The following is a 19,643-nucleotide window of genomic DNA, read 5'->3' as shown; positions in this document are numbered from 1 at the left end:
GGCCCTGAAGAGGGGCCCTAGCTGGCATGTACTGGAATAGCAGGGAGGCCAGCATGGCCTAAGCGGTGAGTGAGAGAGTGACAGCTAAGTCAGAGAGGTCACATGGACCCCTTATGTGTTGTGGTGTGGACTTTGACTCTTAATTTGACTGGGCGATAGTATGCAATGGCACCCCACTCCAGTACTCTTGCCTGGAAAATCCCATGGACGGAGGAGCCTGGTAGGCTCCAGCCCATGGGGTCGCTAAGAGTCAGGCATGACTGAGCGACTTCACTTTGACTTTTCACTTTCATGCATTGGAGAAGGAAATGGCAACCCACTCCAGTATTCTTGCCTGGAGAATCCCAGAGACAGAGGAGCCTAGTGGGCTGCCGTCTATGGGGTCGCACAGAGTCGGACACGACTGAAGCGACTTAGCAGCAATAGCAGTAGCAGGGACTCTGAGCAGAGGAGTAACAGGATTGCATTTAAGTTTGATGGGTCTCGGGATGCTGGTTGAGAATAAAACCAGCAGGGACAAAGTCAGAAGCCCAGCTAGGAGACTTTCACAGTTATCCAAGCGAGAGATGATGGGGACCTGAACCTGGGTGATAAAAAGAAGTGGTTGTGAAAGCAGTCAGATTCTGTATATATTTTGAAGATAGAGCTCAAGTGTTTCTTGACAAGTAGAGAGTGGGCTTCCCTAGTGACTAAGACAGTGAAGAATCTGCCTGCAATGCGGAGACCCGGGTTCAGTCCCTGGGTCGGGAAGATCCCCTGGAGAAGGGAATGGCTACCCATTCCAGTATTCTTGCCTGGAAAATTCCATGGACAGAGGAGCCTGGCAGGCTACAGTCCATGAGGACACAAAAGAGTCCAACAGGACTGAGCAACTAACACAGAGTGGAAAAAAGAAAGATCGAGGGTGACTCCCAAGGTTTTAGGGCTGAATAGCTGAAAAAGTGGAGTTCCATTCACTGCCCCGGGGAAGTTTGAAGGAGGCACGGAATTAGGGAGCTAACAGGAGCCCTTTTTGGGGCTAGGGCAGGCTTGAGTTGCTTACCAGTACATCCAAGTGGAGATAACAGTAGGCAGTCAAGATATACAAGTCTGAATACATGTTTAGGAGTCATCAGGACTGTGGTGGTTTAGTCACTAAGTTGTGTCCGGCTCTTGCAATCCCGTGGAACGTAGCCCATCAGATTTCTCTGTCCATGGGATTTTCCAGGCAAGAATACTGGAGTGGGTTGCCATATTCTTCTCCAGGGGATCTTGCCGACTTAGTGATCGAACCTGTGTCTCCTGCATTCCAGGCAGATTCTTTAGCACTGAACCACCAGGGAAGCCCGGACTAGGTCTGTATGAACCTATATATATGATTGGTTTCTAAAGCTACCAGACTAGATGAAATCCCCCAACAAACAGGTGTAGACAGAAAAAAAACAGGACCTAAGACTGAGCCCTGGGGCAGATTAAGCATTTAGAATTTGAGAGACAGACCCAGCCAAGGAATCTTAGAAGAAGCAGCCAGAGGGGTAAGAGGCCACCCTGCAAGCCAAGTGAAGATGTTATTTCAAGGAGGAAGAGGGGCCAACTGTCAGATAACACAAGCCTAGATCTAAGAATTAACCATCCAGCTTGGGAAAGTGGAGGTCCCTGGTGGGGGGGTGGGGAGGTGATTTTTGTGGTGTGGATGGAAAGGGGCAACCTGGCTGGAACAGGTTCAAGAAAGACTGGAAGGAGAGCAATGAGGGACAGCAAGTACAGTGGCTGTTGCGAGGAGTTTTGTTCGATAAGGAGAGAAATAATGGATCTTGGCTGATAAAGGGAGTCTTCTTGATGAAATTCTGGACACACACATGGGCTGAGGCTGAGGTCAAAGTTGGGAGAAGACTGGAGGGCTCAATAAGTGGGTGGAGACAGGATCTGCAATCTTTACTTGCCTCTGGCAATAGCCACACCTGGAACTATTCTCTTTTCATGAAAATCAATGAAATTCCTTCTACTGTTACGGATCTCTTTTATATGATTATTCTAATTGTTGGATTTTTTGCTCAGAGTATTTTAGAGTCTTTCTTGATCCTTTCTCTCTCAGTCCATTCTTAGCTCCCTTTGAGGTCCAGCTTAGTTTCCTAAAACCAGCTATGGTTTAGTCTTTCCCTTACCAGCTCTGAATTCTTCCAGGCTAGGCAATTGGACTGGGCCTAGGAACTGTTGCTGGCTTCAGGCCCAGGTGAGCTGACCAAAATAGCCACAGAAGAACTGTTTGCACAGAGTGAAATTCCTCTAGGGGAAATAGCATAGCAGACAGCCAAGAAAGCCATAGTTAGGGTGGTAAGACCCCACGACACAGTAAAAACAAGTACCCCCAAGGCCTGGCTGTGGAATTTGAGCCAAGTTCTTTCTCAGTTGTGTTTCTTTGTTTCCCTTCTCTCTCATTCCCTGGCTCAAGAGTAGTATTCTCCAGTGAAAGACTAGTGAAACAACCCCCGGTCTGATGGCCAGGGCTCCAGGGTCCCGTCTGAAGCTTCTTCCTGTTACGTGGTGCTCCCTGAGGCAGCCTATGGAAAGAGCTCTAGAACGAGCTGCGCTCCGTGCCCTGTTGCGGGGGGAAAGTTCTGTGAAGGTCCCATGGTGCATATACACTGGCACAGAGCAGCGGCACTTGCCTCACACGTGGGGAGCACTTGCCCCAGACGTCAGGAGGGCTACACATGAGCTCTGAAGGACTGGAGTTGGCCAGACAAATGGGAGAGAGTGTGCTTAGGCTCCAGGTGAGAATGTGTTGTAGTTCCTGAAATGGAAAAAACTGAAATGTTTGTGGAGAGAGTTGAAAGGGCAAGAGATAAAGTAGGAGAGATTGGGGGTGGGGAGGGGGGAGGTAGTCAGGGAGGGGCAGCTTGTTTTGGCCTAAACTATTGAAGGATTTTTTTGCTGACTGTATAGAGCTTCTCCATCTTTGGCTGCAAAGAATATAATCAATCTGATTTTGGTGTTGACCCTCTGGCGATGTCCATGTGTAGAGTCTTCTCTTGTGTTGTTGGAAGACGGTGTTTGCTATGACCAGTGCGTTCTCTTGGCAAAACTCTATCAGTCTTTGCCCTGCTTCATTCCGTACTCCAAGGCCAAATTTGCCTGTTACTCCAGGTGTTTCTTGACTTCCTACTTTTGCATTCCAGTCCCCTATAATGAAAAGGACATCTTTTTTGGGTGTTAGTTCTAAAAGGTCTTGTAGGTCTTCATAGAACCATTCAACTTCAGCTTCTTCAGCGTTACTGGTTGGGGCATAGGCTTGGATTACTGTGATATTGAATGGTTTGCCTTGGAAACGAACAGAGATCATTCTATAGTTTTTGAGATTGCATCCAAGTACTGCATTTCGGACTATTTTGTTGACCATGATGGCTACTCCATTTCTTCCAAGGGATTCCTGCCCACAGTAGTAGATATAATGGTCATCTGAGTTAAATTCATCTGAGCTGACTGTGGCTCAGATCATGAACTCCTTATTGGCAAATTCAGACTTAAATTGAAGAAAGTAGGGAAAACCAGTAGACCATTCAGGTATGACCTCAATCAAATCCCTTATGATTATACAGTGGAAGTGAGAAATAGATTTAAGGGACTAAATCTGATAGATAGAGTGCCTGATGAACTATGGATGGAGGTTCATGACATTGTACAGGAGACAGGTATCAAGACCATCCCCAAGAAAAAAAAATGCGAAAAAGCAAAACGGCTGTCTAAGGAGGCCTTACAAATAGCTGTGAAAATAAGAGAAGCAAAAAGCAAAGGAGAAAAGGAAAGATACAAGCATCTGAATGCAGAGTTCCAAAGAATAGCAAGGAGAGATAAGAAAGCCTTCCTCAGTGATCAATGCAAAGAAATAGAGGAAAACAACAGAATGGGAAAGACTAGAGATCTCGTCAAGAAAATTAGAGATACCAAGGGAACATTTCATGCAAAGATGGGCTCGATAAAGGACAGAAATGGTATGGACCTAACAGAAGCAGAAGATATTAAGAAGAGGTGGCAAGAATACACAGAAGAACTGTACAAAAAAGAGCTTCATGAGCAAGATAATCTCGATGGTGTGATCACTCACCTAGAGCCAGACATCCTGGAATGTGAAGTCAAGTGGGCCTTAGAAAGCATCACTACGAACAAAGCTAGTGGAGGTGATGGAATTCCAGTTCAGCTAGTTCAAATCCTGAAAGATGATGCTGTGAAAGTGTTGCACTCAATATGCCAGCAAATTTGGAAACCTCAGCAGTAGCTGCAGGACTGGAAAAGGTCAGTTTTCATTCCAATCTCAAAGAAAGGCAATGCCAAAGAATGCTCAAACTACCGTACAATTGCACTCATCTCACACGCTAGTAAAGTAATGCTCAAAATTCTCCAAGCCAGGCTTCAGCAATATGTGAACCATGAACTTGCAGATGTTCAAGCTGGTTTTAGAAAAGGCAGAGGAACCAGAGATCAAATTGCCAACATCTGCTGGATCATGGAAAAAGCAAGAGAGTTCCAGAAAAACATCTATTTCTGCTTTATTGACTATGCCAAAGCCTTTGATTGTGTGGATCACAAGAAACTGTGGAAAATTCTGAAAGACATGGGAACACTAGACCAAATGACCTGCCTCTTGAGAAACCTATATGCAGGTCAGGAAGCAACAGTTAGAACTGGACATGGAACAACAGACTGGTTCCAAATAGGAAAAGGAGTATGTCAAAGCTGTGTATTGTCACCCTGTTTATTTAACTTCTATGCAGAGTACATCATGAGAAACGCTGGGCTGGAAGAAGCACAGGCTGGAATCAAGATTGCCAGGAGAAATACCAATAACCTCAGATATGCAGATGACACCACCCTTATGGCAGAAAGTGAAGAGGAACTAAAGAGCCTCTTGAAAGTGAAAGAGGAGAGTGAAAAAGTTGGCCTAAAGCTCAACATTCAGAAAACTAAGATCATGGCATCTGGTCCCATCACTTAATGGGAAATAGATGTGGAAACAGTGTCAGACTTTGTTTTGGGGGGCTCCAAAATCACTGGAGATGGTGATTGCAGCCATGAAATTAAAAGACGCTTACTCCTTGGAAGGAAATTTATGACCAGCCTGCTGCTGCTGCTGCTAAGTCACTTCAGTCGTGTCCGACTCTGTGTGACCCCATAGACGGCAGCCCACCAGGCTCCCCTGTGCCTGGTATTCTCCAGGCAAGAAACTGGAGTGGGTTGCCATTTCCCTCTCCAATGCATGAAAGTGAAAAGAGAAAGTGAAGTCGCTCAGTCATGTCCGACTCTTAGCTACCCCATGGACTGCAGCCTACCAGGCTTCTCTGCCCATGGGATTTTCCAGGCAAGAGTACTGGCTGCTGCTGCTAAGTCACTTCAGTCGTGTCGACTCTGTGTGACCCCATAGACGGCAGGCCACCAGGCTCCCCTATCCCTGGGATTCTCCAGGCAAGAACACTGGAGTGGGTTGCCATTTCCTTCTCCAATGCATGAAAGTGAAAAGTGAAAGGGAAGTCACTCAGTCGTGTCCGACTCTTCGCGATCCCATGGACTGCAGCCTACCAAGCTCCTCTGTCCATGGGATTTTCCAGGCAAGAGTACTGGAGTAGGGTGCCATTGCTTTCTCCGATGACCAACCTAGATAGCATGTTAAAAAGCAGAGACATTACTTGTCCAGCAAAGGTCTGTCTAGTCAAGGCTATGGTTTTTCCAGTGGTCATGTATGGATGTGAGAGTTGGACTGTGAAGAGAGTTGAGCACTGAAGAATTGATGCTTTTGAACTGTGGTGTTGGAAAAGACTCTTGAGAGTCCCTTGGACTGCAAGGAGATCCAACCAGTCCATCCTAAAGGAGATCAGTCCTGGGTGTTCATTGGAAGGACTGATGCTGAAGCTGAAACTCCAGTACTTTGGCCACCTCATGCGAAGAGTTGACTTACTGGGAAAGACCCTGATGCTGGGAGGGATTAGGGGCAGGAGGATAAAGGGACAACAGAGGATGAGATGGCTGGATGACATCACCGACTCGATGGACATGAGTTTGAGTAAACTCTGGAAGTTGGTGTTGGACGGGGAGGCCTGGCGTGCTACTATTCATGGGGTCACAAAGAGTCGGACACGACTGAGCAATTGAACTGAACTGATTGAAGGATTTAATCTGGGGGAGTAGTTGAGTGAATTTACATTTTAAAAGATTGTTCAGACAAGATTGTGGAGGCTGGATTAGAGGTGGCTAGGCCAGAGGCTAGGGAGCCATCTTGAAGGCTTTGGGCCGTATTTCGGGCTGGGCTGAAGGTGGTTAACTCTAGCATAAGGCAGATGGAGAGAGATTCATATTTAGGAGGCAGACCCAGGAGGACTTGATGATTGGGTGGTGATGAGGATGGAACTCTGGAAGTACGTCTGAAAGAGCGTCTGGGTAACCAGAAATATTTATTATCCATTCAGCCTTCAGGCACTGGTGTCACTGTGTCACTGTGCTGTGTAATAGGCTTGATGTAGCGGCTCAGCAGTGAAAACAGACCTGAGCCCCCTGATTTCCATGAGTGTGGAAGAGAGACATTAAGCCCATAATGATTTAATGAATGGTGAATTACCAGAGGAGTTAACCTCATCTCAAGGCTCCTGGAAGGCCTCTCCGAGGAAATGACATGCCTTTTACACAGTGGACTTTTGAGGGAAAAAAAACCAGCCTGAGATCTGAAGGGTGAGTCATGTTAGCTAGTGAAGAGAGAAGAAAGTTCTGAGCAAGGACAGGGCAGGGATGAGAACTGGGAAGAGATGGAGGCTCTTCAGGGATCTGGAAGGAGGCCCGTGGTGACTGGGGATGAGCAGGCTGGGAAGAGAATGGGCCCAGGTAACAGCTCAGCATTGGCAGTCCTGGGTGAAAAGACCACAGAGGGCTGGAGGTACTGGTCCACCACTCAGAGGGGAGATGTGTAGGCCATTCATAGACCTAGGGCTCATCAGCCTGGGAAAGGTACTTGAAGCCATGTGATTGGGCACAGTCACTTCTGGAATGGGTGTTGGGTGGGGAAGATGTTAGTGAGGAACATCCGTATTGAAGGAATGGCAAAAGGAGCCCACACACAAAGGGAAGAGGTGGCTGGAGAGGTAGGAGGAAATCTGTGGGGATTTCAAGAGGAGGAAATGGTCAAAGGGTCAGGGGTCTGTTGAATTTAACAATGAGGGGGCCCCTGGTGGCCTGGCAAGTGCAGTATCAGCAGAGACCTGGGGTGCAAGTCCAAGTGAGGAGGTGAGAAAGGAGGGGGACAGCAGGGTGCTGGCAGCTTTTCCACTAAGTTTGGCCAAGGAATGAGGAAGCTACAGCTGGAGGGATGGAGGTGGAGACGAACTATCGTATGTTCATCCAGATCTGGGACACTCATGGTTTTAAATTGGAATTAAGTTGGTTTCCAGTATAGGGAAAAGGAAAATCAAGGGTGGACCCGTCAGGCACTGAACACCCCCCAACCCCTGCCTGGAAGCCTTGTGTGACAGCCTTGGAAATTTTCCTTGGAGCCTAAGACAGCTGCAATTGCTGGTATAGCAAATCACCATAAAACTTCATGAGACAGGGAAAGGGGAAAGTTACAGCAGAGTCCTGACGCCAGCGCAGACTGAGGGCGTTCTCCCTGCACCATCTTGGTTGGTTTCATTCTCCTCCCCGGCCGGCCCCTGAAGTATTCTTCTAGATCTCAAACCAGTGGTTTCTCTCCTAGAGTCTCGCAGAGCTTTGTGGCCCCCGGGCTGTGGAGCTGGACAACCAATATGGAGACTCATCTCCCTGCCACATCCTGGGATTTCATTCTGCAGTGGCATCAGGACTCTGCTGTAACTTCCTAACTGAAAAGCCACTCAGCCCAGTGGAATCTCTAGACACTTTGACTCCAGGGTGCTAATGACCGCAGAGGGAGAGGGATGGGAAAGGGAGGTGAATAAGCACTGGGCCAGTTTTCATTTTGTTTGCACTCTATCCTTTCCTGGTGTCCTCCTGTTTCATAACGGGATGTCAGAGGGAGAGTCATTCGCCATTTTTAGCTAAGTGAACCTGAGCCCAGGGGAGCCTCCTGGAAGAGCCCCTGCCTGCCCTTCCCAGCCCTGCCAGCAACCAACTCATCCTGTGTTTTTATCTGCAGTGAGGTTTGAGGATTATAAAAAGATTTAAATTCTCAGATCAGATCATTTCATGCACCTTCCCACCCCACCGGAGGGACACACATCGCACCTCTGGCTAAATGACTCCAGAGAAGGGAGAACATTACCTCAAGAGGCAACTGATCCCAGTGTTTGAAAGTTCTCCCCTCTAGAAAACTGAAATGTCCACCCCAAAGTCTTGGTTCTTCTCATTCAGTACATGTGTGGAATAGATGTCCTGGTGGATATTGCTGCTCTGGTGTCCTGGTCACCACCACAGCTGCCCTCAAGCTCCGCTTGAAAATCCCTCTTTCAAAACATCCCTCAGGACGGAACCCGACACTCCAGGCGGGGCCCAGTACAGAGCAGACGAGGACTATTATTTTCTATGACTGAACTTTTGGAAATGCAGCCCAAGATTGCAGTAGCTTTTTTGGCAACCACATCTAGGTTCTGTTGCTTCCCATATAACTTTGAGTCAAAACCACTGGGGCTTTTTCACTTGAGAAACACGATTAAGCTCTGTCTTCCTGTCCTATATGCATGTGATTTTTTTTCTCTTCTTAACTGAAATGCAGTGTTTACTCAACTTCAAAGTTTAAACCACCATTTATTGATTACCCACTCTAGGCTCAATATTTTTCATTACTGACGCCTCCTAGAATCGTGTCAGGACGACCTTACCTCTGTTTTACAGGTGGTGTGCTGAGGCTGGGAGAGGAATGCCCCGGCCGTCCCACAGTCTGAATGCTCATTTTGGTCTGGAGCCTCATGCTCTTAAGCACTGCACATACCAGTTTTTTTAAGTTCTCTTTGAACCCTCGTACAGACACCCATTGTGTTTACAATCCTCAGTTTTGTGACATCCATAAAGTTAATTTGCCTTCTAGGTCTTTTGCATGGTTTCCCTAACTTGGGTGGTGGATAGACTGCTTTGAAGCCATGATTCCAGCCTGTAGGGCACAAAACCAATTTAGTGAGTCACAACTGGCATTTAAAAAAGTGAAATAGAGTAGAAAAATATCAAAGCCCGTCACATGTAGCAAGGGCAAATTTTATTTCAGGAAATTCTTACTGCATGAGCACAGGACAGGGAAGTATGTGGGGGTGTATGTGCATATACTGGGTCTTGATGTAAATTGTTTTTATGATTGTGGTTCATGGTCTAAATAGTTTAAACACTGCTCTAAAGGGAAGATGTTTTTTCAGTCAACTTAGGTTGTTTATACTGTAAGGCTGCAACCTACCATAATTATGTATAATAATCTGTTTATCAGTTCATAGATGTAGTTCCTATAAAATTAATTCAATAACTAAAGAAAAGCCAATAAAATCAGCAGCATCATTTGGTGGGGGGAGAAGTTGACTGAACCTAAATTGCTGCTGTCAGTGTACGTTCAGCACAGATTTGACACCCTGGCTCCTTGGGTTCTGCACACCCACCCTGCAGTCTCTAGTGTCCAGCGACGTGGTCCTCCGAGGCTTCTGAAGAGCCATCATCCATCACTTTGCATAAATGTGCCTTGAATTAAATGTGCAGAATCAAGTTGTCTTAAGCCCATGTAGTTAGAGTGGTGCCACTTGGTACCAGTACAGTTGTGCACAACTCACAGAGGCCCAGAAATGTGCGAATCTTGGTTACGCAGCAGTTACTCATCTGTAGTTACATGTTCTTTTTTGGCTGCCTCACAAGTCAGTGCGTGATCCTAGCCCTGACTAGGGGTCAGACTCATGCCCTCGGCAGTGGAAGTGCGAAATCTTAACCACTGGACCACCAGGGACGTCCCAGTATATGTTCATTTTTAAAAGATGATCATCGCAGTGAAAACACAAGAATAAAACTTTCTGCTAGAAAAAGCCTCCGAGGGGAACCCTGCCGACCCGGTTGGGAGACCCAGCTCTAGCAGGAGACCCTGGATGACCTCACAGCAGCACACTGCTCAGGACAGACTGGATCTCAGCGCTTAGGTGGAGGCATGTTCAGCTTAGCCCCCAAACTAGACTATTATCCTGCATGTAGTTCTTTGCCTTGTTCATTAGAATACTATGACCGTTTCCATCAAATGCCCTGTTGATACAGAGCTTTTGTATACTACTCTCTCAGTGTAGCCATCCAAAACCCCATAAAAAAGAAACAGGTTTGTTCAGTATGACTTGGTTTTAGCAACCCCATGCTTATTCCTTGAGATCACTGCCTTCCTTACCTTAGTAATAGTAGTGCTGTTTAGTCATTTGTTCTAGGGTTTTGCTGAGGATCAGTGTCTGTAATGTTTCAGGATCCACCTGTGCAATCTGCCCAGAGCTGCCCTCTGGCTCCTCACACAGTTTGCTGCAAAGTCTCTGCCTACTGTGGAGTGCAGCTCATGTGGCCTCGGGGCCTGGAAACCGTCTAAGGCATTGACAAGCCTGCTTACTAACCTGTCCTGGGCTGCAGTTTGCTGCTTTACCTTTTCTTTACCTTTTCTCATTTAAGAATCATTCTCCCAAAGAGAAGTCAGAGACCAGCCAAACTGTGAGTGGTTCCCAGCGCTCAATGCCTGAGCCGTTCTGCCTCTTCCCGTCTCTGAGTGATGCCCTTCTTGTTTCTGTACTTCCTGAAACCTGCTTTCCAAAGGTCTGAGGTGTATACAAGTCTGACTCTCTGCATGGTGCTCTTTTTCTTGTGATCTATAAACTATAAGATGGCTTAGAGTCTCAGATTCCCCTGATTTCCATTTTACTTGTCTAATGTTTCTCTTAGATCAGACCTAAGTTCAGAGTAGAGATTCCTTCATTACTTGCTCAACGTTCTTTATTTTCCTTATTTAAAATGAAAGTATAGTAGAGTATATTCATTGTGGGGAAATGAGAAAATACAGAAAAATGGGGAAAATTATTTAAATGAAGCAAAAATCTACCACCAGGAGATAATGGCTTTTAACATTTTAGCCTTTTTTTTAATAGATTTTTTCACTGCTGTATTCATATATAGAATTACATACACATATAAAAAAAAGTAGGATTTTTGAAATTTTCATTCTCATTACATTGTTATTAACTCTCCTAGTCTCGGTGATACTATGGGGCCATGCCTATCATGCTATGTAAAACTATAAGTTCATTTAAAGTAATTATTCATATGCGTGCTCGCTCGCTCTCTATATATATGTATATAGCTCGATACCTAGGCCATTGTGTTCATGTGATAAAGGCTGAGCATAAAGCGATCTAGACTTTTACATGGAGTGGATGTGTCCTTCTTGTCAGAGATCCCAGCTCAGCGATGCTTCTCTCCCAGACTGGCTTGGCATCTGGTTACAGCAGGCGTGAGCAGAAGCCCTTGTCAGAGCTACAGGAATAGCTGGGGGAGACGCCCCTGCCCACCGTACAGGGGCTCCAGTCTAGCTGGGGAGAGTCAGCAGTGCCTGGCAGAGAGGGCTCCATTAGGTGGCACCGCTTAGTTACTGAAGCCCATGTTTTTATAGTCTCGGTATCTTTACATTCTTCTAGACTTTTTGATGGTTGGAAGACAGCCCAGTGGAGGCAGGACCAGCTGTCCTCACAGCCTGGATGGCTAAGTCTGAGAAAGAGAGGTCTTTGTAGGGTTGCTAACTTTGAGTAGGGTAGTGTGGGGAAAGGTCATCAACCTCTCATGGAGAAGCAACAGCAAATAGAGGCAAAAAGAAAATCTGAGGCCAGGGGACTAGGGTTCTTGTCAAGCACCATGAGTATTACTCCATCTCTTCTCTTCCAACAGATCCACAGACCAGCATGGCTGCCACTGCCGCTGTCAGTCCCAGTGACTACCTGCAGCCTGCCGCCTCTACCACCCAGGCGAGTGGGCAGTGGGCTCTGGGGGTTGGGGGCTGCATTAGCCTGCAAGGACTTGCTGAAGCTGACATGAAACCACAACTGAAGCTCTGTGCTGGCTCACTATAACTCCCCAAGGCTATGAGACCAGTTGGGTTCAGTTTTTCACTTTTTCTGACCTAAGAAACCAAGGTAGCTCATCTAAGGTGCAACAATTGAGTCAGGAGGAAAAGCAGAATGCAACTCAAGGTCCTTCCACCAGTCCCCACTGACCATACAAGGAAAACAGAGATTGTCCCTGTACCCCAGAGGCTCTTTCCTTGTAGCTTCGAAAGAGCAGCCCTCCTCCATCGAAAATGTCATGTCCCAAGCACTGGAAAACACTTTTCCAAAGGGTTTATTCCTCCTGTCCCCTCCGCTTGTCTTTCTCTCCTTCCCTGCCTCAGTGCTTCCTCACTTGATGACTCAAGGATCCTTTATCGCTGGGGTGGGGTGGAGGCTAATAGAGCTCCATCTAGAAGCTGAGGGTGATTCCAGGTCCCCATTAGACACCATTCGGCCCAGGGAGTAAGAGGTCAGCTCATGTTGCTAGTTCACCCTGTCAAGGGGTGCTTCTGGGGAGTTCCTTCCTGAGAAGGACACTTTCCACCTTTTCTCTGTTAATTCCTCAGTGGAGAAACCACTGGGGATGGGGAGACTGGGACAACGGCGGGGGAAGGATGCTGGCACCCCACTCGTCAGGTGGGGAGGAGCCTGCCAGGAGGAGAGGATCCTAAAGGGTGGGGCTCCTGGGCAGCAGGCCTCACATCTCACTCTTGGTCTCCTCCTGGTGTTTTGCAGGACTCCCAGCCATCTCCCTTAGCGCTGCTTGCCGCGACATGTAGCAAAATCGGCCCTCCAGCTGTTGAAGCTGCGGTGACGCCTCCTGCTCCCCCCCAGCCCACTCCACGGAAACTCGTCCCTATCAAACCCGCCCCTCTCCCTCTCAGCCCCAGCAAGAATAGTTTTGGAATCTTGTCCTCCAAGGGAAACATACTTCAGATTCAGGGGTCACAGCTGAGCACGTCCTACCCTGGGGGGCAGCTGGTGTTTGCCATCCAGAATCCCACCGTGGTCAACAAAGGGACCCGATCGAACACCAGTATCCAGTACCAGGCGGTCCCTCAGATCCAGGCCAGCAGTCCTCAGACCATCCAGGTGCAGCCCAGTCTGACCAACCAGATCCAGATCATCCCTGGCACCAACCAAGCCATCATCACCCCGTCCCCGTCCAGTCACAAGCCCGTCCCCATCAAGCCAGCCCCTGTCCAGAAGTCAAGTACGACCACCACTTCGGCACAGAGCGGGGCCAATGTGGTGAAGCTGACAGGTGGCGGTGGCAATGTGACCCTTACTCTGCCTGTCAACAACCTCGTGAACACCAGCGACCCCGGGGCCGCCACTCAGCTCCTCACGGAGAGCCCCCCTGCCCCACTGTCTAAGACTAACAAGAAAGCCAGGAAGAAGAGTCTTCCTGCCGCCCAGCCCCCTGTGGCTGTGGCCGAGCAGGTGGAGACGGTGCTGATCGAGACCACCGCAGACAACATTATCCAAGCAGGAAACAACCTGCTCATTGTTCAGAGCCCCGGCGGGGGCCAGCCAGCCGTGGTCCAGCAGGTCCAGGTGGTGCCCCCCAAGGCCGAGCAGCAGCAGGTGGTGCAGATTCCACAGCAGGCCCTGCGGGTGGTACAGGCAGCGTCCGCCACACTCCCCACCGTCCCCCAGAAGCCCTCCCAGAACTTCCAGATCCAGGCTGCTGAGCCGTCACCTACTCAGGTATCACGCTGACCTTTCCGCAGCACTTCCCTCTCCTCCTCAGCTCTAAATGGCTGATGCTCCGTTCCACTTGGCTCGCTTTTCTAGGTGATGCTGGTGCATCTTCCCATCTGACCTCAGCGTTGGGAGTCAGGATCGTTTGGGATGGGTAGTAAGGGCCCATTTCTGCCAGATTGTAGGGCCACATACTGCTTGTCTTTAGAAATCAAGTACAACATGCATATATACCCATATTTTGAAAACTTCCTTTAGGGGAGTCTTTTGGTAGGGGGATGAGTAGGTGGCAGATATGTAAAGTTCAGGGACTTCCCCTGGCAATCTAGTGGTTAGAACTCTGCTTCCACTGCAGGGGGACACAGGTTTAATGCCTGTAGAGGAACTAAAATCCCACATGCCGCAAAAAAAAACGTTTTTGTATTCTAGAACTACATACTCAGAATGATAGTAAGAGTGAAAAAATTCTAGTCAGAATCATAGAATTTGATATAAAGTAAGAAAACTAATGAGAAAAATGCTAATCATTGTTAATGACAAAAGTTCAGAAGAGGCACCCCTCCCTAGCTTTATAGCAGGAACATTTAGGATACATCCATCTGTGATGCTGACCTAAACAGGAACTTACTTTTGGCATTTATTAGGGGGCTGTAATATTCAAATTTATATGGCTCTGCAGGGCAGCGTTTATACTTTGTGTAAATTTAGTAAAAGCCAGAGATTAGGCCCATGTTGCAGATGGAGAAGCTGAAACTCAGAGAAATTATTAATATCCAGATCTAATAGAGCACAAATAAGTGGATTCAACATAAAGAGCCAGGATTCAACTCAGATTTCAGACCCACACTTTTTTTCCCTTATTCCGCCCTGGCTCACTATGTTATGTGTAGCAGGGGCTACAGTTAAAATTGTATAAGGATTTCTTTTTGAATATAAAAAACCAGCTTCTGCCATGGAGGAATTTATAATCCAGCTGTCTGTAGAGAGAACCAGGGCATCGGGGTGAGTGATGACAGTAGGGAGTTGTGCAGGTGAAGAAGCACCCTGGGGAGGAAATCTGAGGCCTGCCCTTAAGTGCCTCCTCCCTTCTGGTATATTGCACACTGCCAAGTGGCTTTCTATGAATCAGTGTAATTTGTTGTAGCACGTGTGAGCCTCCCTTATCAGACCTACCTTGATGGTGAAGAACTGAGGCAAGACTGCTCAGGTGCTGCAGCCTCCAGGTGCCTCCCTCTCTCCCCTAAGGTTCCGGGTCTTGAGACTGATGGAGACAGGGCTTAAAATCGGGGTCCTCCTAAGGAAGTAAGGATACATGTGCAGAAAGATTAGCGCTACAACGTCATGTTTTAATGATCGTATATTTCCTGAGGTACTGTCTGTTATCCAGCTAAAACCCAGCTATTAACTATGGATCTTCTAGGCTAATTTCAATCTTATCACTAAATAAATTCCTAAAATTGGGTCAAAGGATATGCATGTTTTTAAAAATGTGTACTGTACTCTCTATGAGAGATTCGCAGTCCTCAGTCCTGAGGTCACATCTGGCCAATTTGTGTGGTTATTCACTGTAAGACAGAGACCTCAAGACCTGCGTAGCCTAAAATACGTATGTATTATCTTCCCTTTAGAGAAAAAGTGTGTTGGACTCTGCTCTATATTGTGAGAAAGAAAATGTTCTAGTAACAGAAATTTCAGATATGCAGAAAATAGCAATAATTTTTTTTTTTTTTAGCAATGATTTTCAAAAGGGGCAGGCACATACCAGAAAATTGAGGATGAGATGTGTACTTAATAATAGATAACATGAGGTTTGTTTGCTTTTAACTGAGAAATCTGGTTCTAAATAATCCAAGGATCAAAAATAATCCCAATCAAAAAGAATAATAACTCCAATCAAAATCATAGCAGAATTTTTTTTAACAAATCATTTGAGTATAAGTTGCCATCTTGCCCCTGTTACTCCCGAATGTTTTATAGAAAGTGTGTAATTCTTATACACAAGAAGGACATTCTATATAACAACAGCACAACCATCAAGCATAGAAAACCAGCAAGGATGCACACTAACTTTTTAATTCAGAGACTCCATTCAGGTCTCACCACTTGCCCCAGTGATTCCTTTGTGGCAAAAGGATCTCCTAAAGGCTGTTTTCATTTGTTCGAAGAGCATTCACAGTGCATCTTTTGTGAGGTCATCATTTAGCTGCCTTCTAATTCTTCAGTTCGGAGATTTGGCATTATATTTTTCTATGCTAAGTAAACTGTTTTGTTTCAAATCAGCAGATAACATCTGTCAGCTTAGTACAGGGATGCCATCAGCCCTGTTTGTTGGGCATCAGCAGCGGGCAAATGTAGGTCTGGGCTAGTTGGAGAAGACTTGGGTGGACAAAGAGGTCCCCATTTCTTTCTTGGGGCAGGGAGATGGTGTTGCATTGAAACGTGGCAGGTGCCAGGACTCTCAGGGGGCACTGACTTTTTCTCTCTGGCCCCTCCCAGGTCTACATCCGTACGCCTTCTGGTGAGGTACAGACGGTCCTTGTCCAGGACAGCCCCCCAGCAACAGCTGCGACTGCCTCCACCACCACTTGTAGCAGCCCCGCGTCCCGTGCTGCCCATCTGAGTGGGACCAGCAAAAAGCACTCGGCTGCAATTCTCCGAAAAGAACGACCCCTGCCAAAGATCGCTCCTGCTGGGAGCATCATCAGCCTGAACGCAGCACAGCTGGCAGCGGCGGCCCAGGCCATGCAGACCATCAACATCAATGGTGTCCAGGTCCAGGGCGTGCCCGTCACCATCACCAACACTGGCGGTGAGGGAAGGCCCCTGGGCCGGGGTGTGGGCAGCATGCCTGTGCGTCCCACACATGGGCCTGATGTTTGCCTGGTCCCTTCCATCTCAGAAGCATGTTCCTTGGTCCTTATGGCAGCTTTGTGAGATAGTTTAAGACACATGTTGGCCCTTCCAACAGCTAAAGACCTTGAATATGATGGCGAGCATAAGATGCACTCAGGAAAACTTTCCAGCTAACATATGCGTACAAAATAGTTTGGTGCAGACCAAAGACATGTTCAAGGGAGGCTCTGGGTAAAGGTACTTGAAGAAAAGCCTTGACTTAAGGTTGATAGAAGAGAAGGGAGCCTTTGGTAGCAAGACTGGCTTGTATGGCACTCAGTTCGGTGGCAATATTTAGTAATATCTTCAGTATGAAAGCCACCTTGCAGCTAATAAAACACTAGTTACTGAGCAAAAATGGTTCATTGCATTCTTTAGCTGGGTGAAGGGCACTATTCAGAGTAGTTGAATCTGTCTGAATCTCCTCCCTTCATCCTTTCAAATGAATTTTGGGCACTTTACACCTTTGGTTTAGCAGCTGGGAGGAGTTCACCTGCAGGCACTCCCCTGCTTTGATGGCTTTGTGCAAGTCCTGGGGGACTTGACTTACTCCAGAGCGCAAGGCACTGTCTCTCCCTCTATGAACAATAATTCCTGGATGCTTTTCTGGGAGCAGAGTTGGTGTCTCACAAGGACCTAAAGCTGGAGGAGATTCTGGGAAAGCGTTTCAAGATAAGACCCAGGTGGGCAGTGTCTGGAAGTGACTTCAGCCTGTGTAGCATGGTGGTTCTGGGCATTGACTATGAAGTTGATGACTGGGTTCAGAGCCAAGTTCTACAAGTTCTGGCTGTGTGACTGTGAGCCTCAGTTTCTTCATCTGTAAAAGGGGATGGCAGCCCACTCCAGTATTCTTGCCTGGAGAATCCCAGGGGCGGGGGAGCCTGATGGGCTGCCGTCTATGGGATCGCACAGAGTCGGATACGACTGAAGCAACTTAGCAGCAGCAGCAGCAGTACCTATTTCATGGGCTTATGAAGCTTCAGTTCAGTTCAGTCACTCAGTCGTGTCCAACTCTTGGCGACCACATGAATTGCAGCACGCCAGGCCTCCCTGTCCATCACCAACATTTAAGATCTCTAAGATGGTATCTGGCACACAGCAGGCTGAAAACTGTTAGCCACTATGACTCTCAACCTCACCCTGTGCAGGAGGCCAGACAGGGGTCAGGCTCCCTCCTCTGCACCTTTCAGCTTCCTCACCCTGAACTCTGCCCCCGTCCTTCCCATAGGACAGCAGCAGCTGACTGTGCAGAATGTATCTGGAAACAACCTGACCATCAGTGGGCTGAGCCCCACCCAGATCCAGCTGCAGATGGAACAGGCCCTGGCTGGAGAGACCCAGCCTGGGGAAAAGCGGCGCCGCATGGCCTGCACGTGTCCCAACTGCAAGGACGGGGACAAGAGGTAATTCGAGGCAACTGGCCAGGTGGCCAGCCCAGCGTGTACCCTGTTCCCCAAGCCCTCTCTGGAACACAGAGAGGGGACAGGCAGCAGTTCCTGCCACCTGGCCTCCTCCCCTTCCTGTGCTGTCCGGCCTGACCCCACGTCCTCTCTCTATCCTGTCCTGCCCCATCTCTACCTCCCACTCTCTCTGCTTGTTCCTCTACCCCACCTTCAACCCAATTCCCAGGTCTGGAGAGCAGGGCAAGAAGAAGCACGTGTGCCACATCCCCGACTGCGGCAAGACCTTCCGTAAGACGTCCCTGCTGCGGGCTCACGTGCGCCTGCACACCGGCGAGCGGCCCTTTGTCTGCAACTGGTTCTTCTGTGGCAAGAGGTTCACACGGAGCGACGAGCTCCAGCGGCATGCCCGCACCCACACAGGTCTGCTTCCCTCCCCTGCAGCGCCCTCCAACCCACCCCATGTCAGCTCCCCACCAGCAACGTGGCGATTTCTGGCCTGGCCATGGTATACTGCCCCACTGAGCGCAGGGTACAGACTGCTTCTCCAGTGCAGGACTACCCGGGAGGTTCTCACAAGCCTTGCCTTTTTCACAGTGTTTCCCACAGTGAGGTCACTTGCACTGCATGCCTTGATGACTTCTGCCATAGCTGCATAGTTATTTAACAAGCACTGTGCCAAGCATGTTTTTGTGGTTGTTGTTCAGTCTCTAAGTCATGTCTGACTCTTTGCAACCCCATGGACTACAGCACGCCAGGCTCCTCTGTCCTCCACTCTCTCCAGGAGTTTGCTCAGATTCATGTCCATTGAGTCGGTGATGCTATCTCACCATCCCATCTTCTGTTGCCCTCTTCTCCTTTTGCCTTCTATCTTTCCTAACATCAGGGTCTTTTCCAGTGAGTTGGTACTTTGCATCAGGTGGCCAAAATATTGGAGTTTCAGCTTCAGCATCAGTTCTTCCAGTATTCAGGGTTGATTTCCTTTAGGACTGACTGATTTGATCTCCTAGTAGGCCACGGGACTCTTAAGAGTCTTCTCTAGCATCACAATTTGAAAGCATCAATTTCTCGGCACTCAGCCTTCTTTATAGTCCAACTCTCACATCCGTACATGACTACTGGAAAAACGATAGCTTTGAATAGATGGGCGTTTGTTGGCAAAGTGATGTCTGTGCTTTTTAATATGCTGTCCAGATTTCTTTCCAAGGAGCAAGTGTCTTAATTTCATGGTTGCAGTCGCCATTTGCAATGACTTTAGAGCTCAAGAAAATAAAATCTGTCACTGCTTCCACTTTTTCCCCTTCTATTTGCCAAGAAGTGATGGGACCGGATGCCATGATCTTAGTTTTTTTTGAATGTTGAGTTTTAAGCCAGCTTTTTCACTCTCTTCTTTCACCCTTATCAAGAGTCTCTTTAATTTCTCTTCACTTTCTGCCATTATAGTGGTATCATCTGCATATCTGACGTTGTTGGCATTTCTCCCAGCAGTCTTGATTCCCGCTTGTGATTCATCCAGCCCAGTATTTCATGTGATGTGCTCTGCATGTAAGTTAAATAAGCAGGGTGACAGTATACAGCCTTGTTGTACTCCTTTCCCAATTTTGAACCCAGTCAGTTGTTCCCTGTC

At 47.8% G+C, this 19,643-nt stretch overlaps 1 protein-coding gene across 5 annotated transcripts in view; it reads left to right on the top strand.

The window, feature by feature from the left end:
* The window catches only part of SP2 (Sp2 transcription factor), a 46,880-nt gene that overhangs the window by 23,731 nt on the left and 3,506 nt on the right, over positions 1-19,643 (top strand). For all 5 annotated transcript variants that reach the window (XM_061391530.1, XM_061391528.1, XM_061391527.1 and 2 more), the window contains 5 exons: positions 11,863-11,939; positions 12,756-13,730; positions 16,221-16,533; positions 17,845-18,019; positions 18,246-18,439. In XM_061391530.1, coding sequence (XP_061247514.1) covers positions 11,877-11,939; positions 12,756-13,730; positions 16,221-16,533; positions 17,845-18,019; positions 18,246-18,439 — 1,720 coding nt within the window. In that variant the 5' untranslated portion in view covers positions 11,863-11,876. The remainder of the gene's footprint in view (positions 1-11,862; positions 11,940-12,755; positions 13,731-16,220; positions 16,534-17,844; positions 18,020-18,245; positions 18,440-19,643) is intronic.

The sequence above is a fragment of the Bos javanicus genome, chromosome 19 (assembly GCF_032452875.1).
Source record: "Bos javanicus breed banteng chromosome 19, ARS-OSU_banteng_1.0, whole genome shotgun sequence".
NCBI classification, from domain to species: Eukaryota; Metazoa; Chordata; class Mammalia; order Artiodactyla; family Bovidae; genus Bos; species Bos javanicus.
Note: the sequence above shows the minus strand (reverse complement) of the source record. Positions and strands in the feature narration are given on the sequence as shown.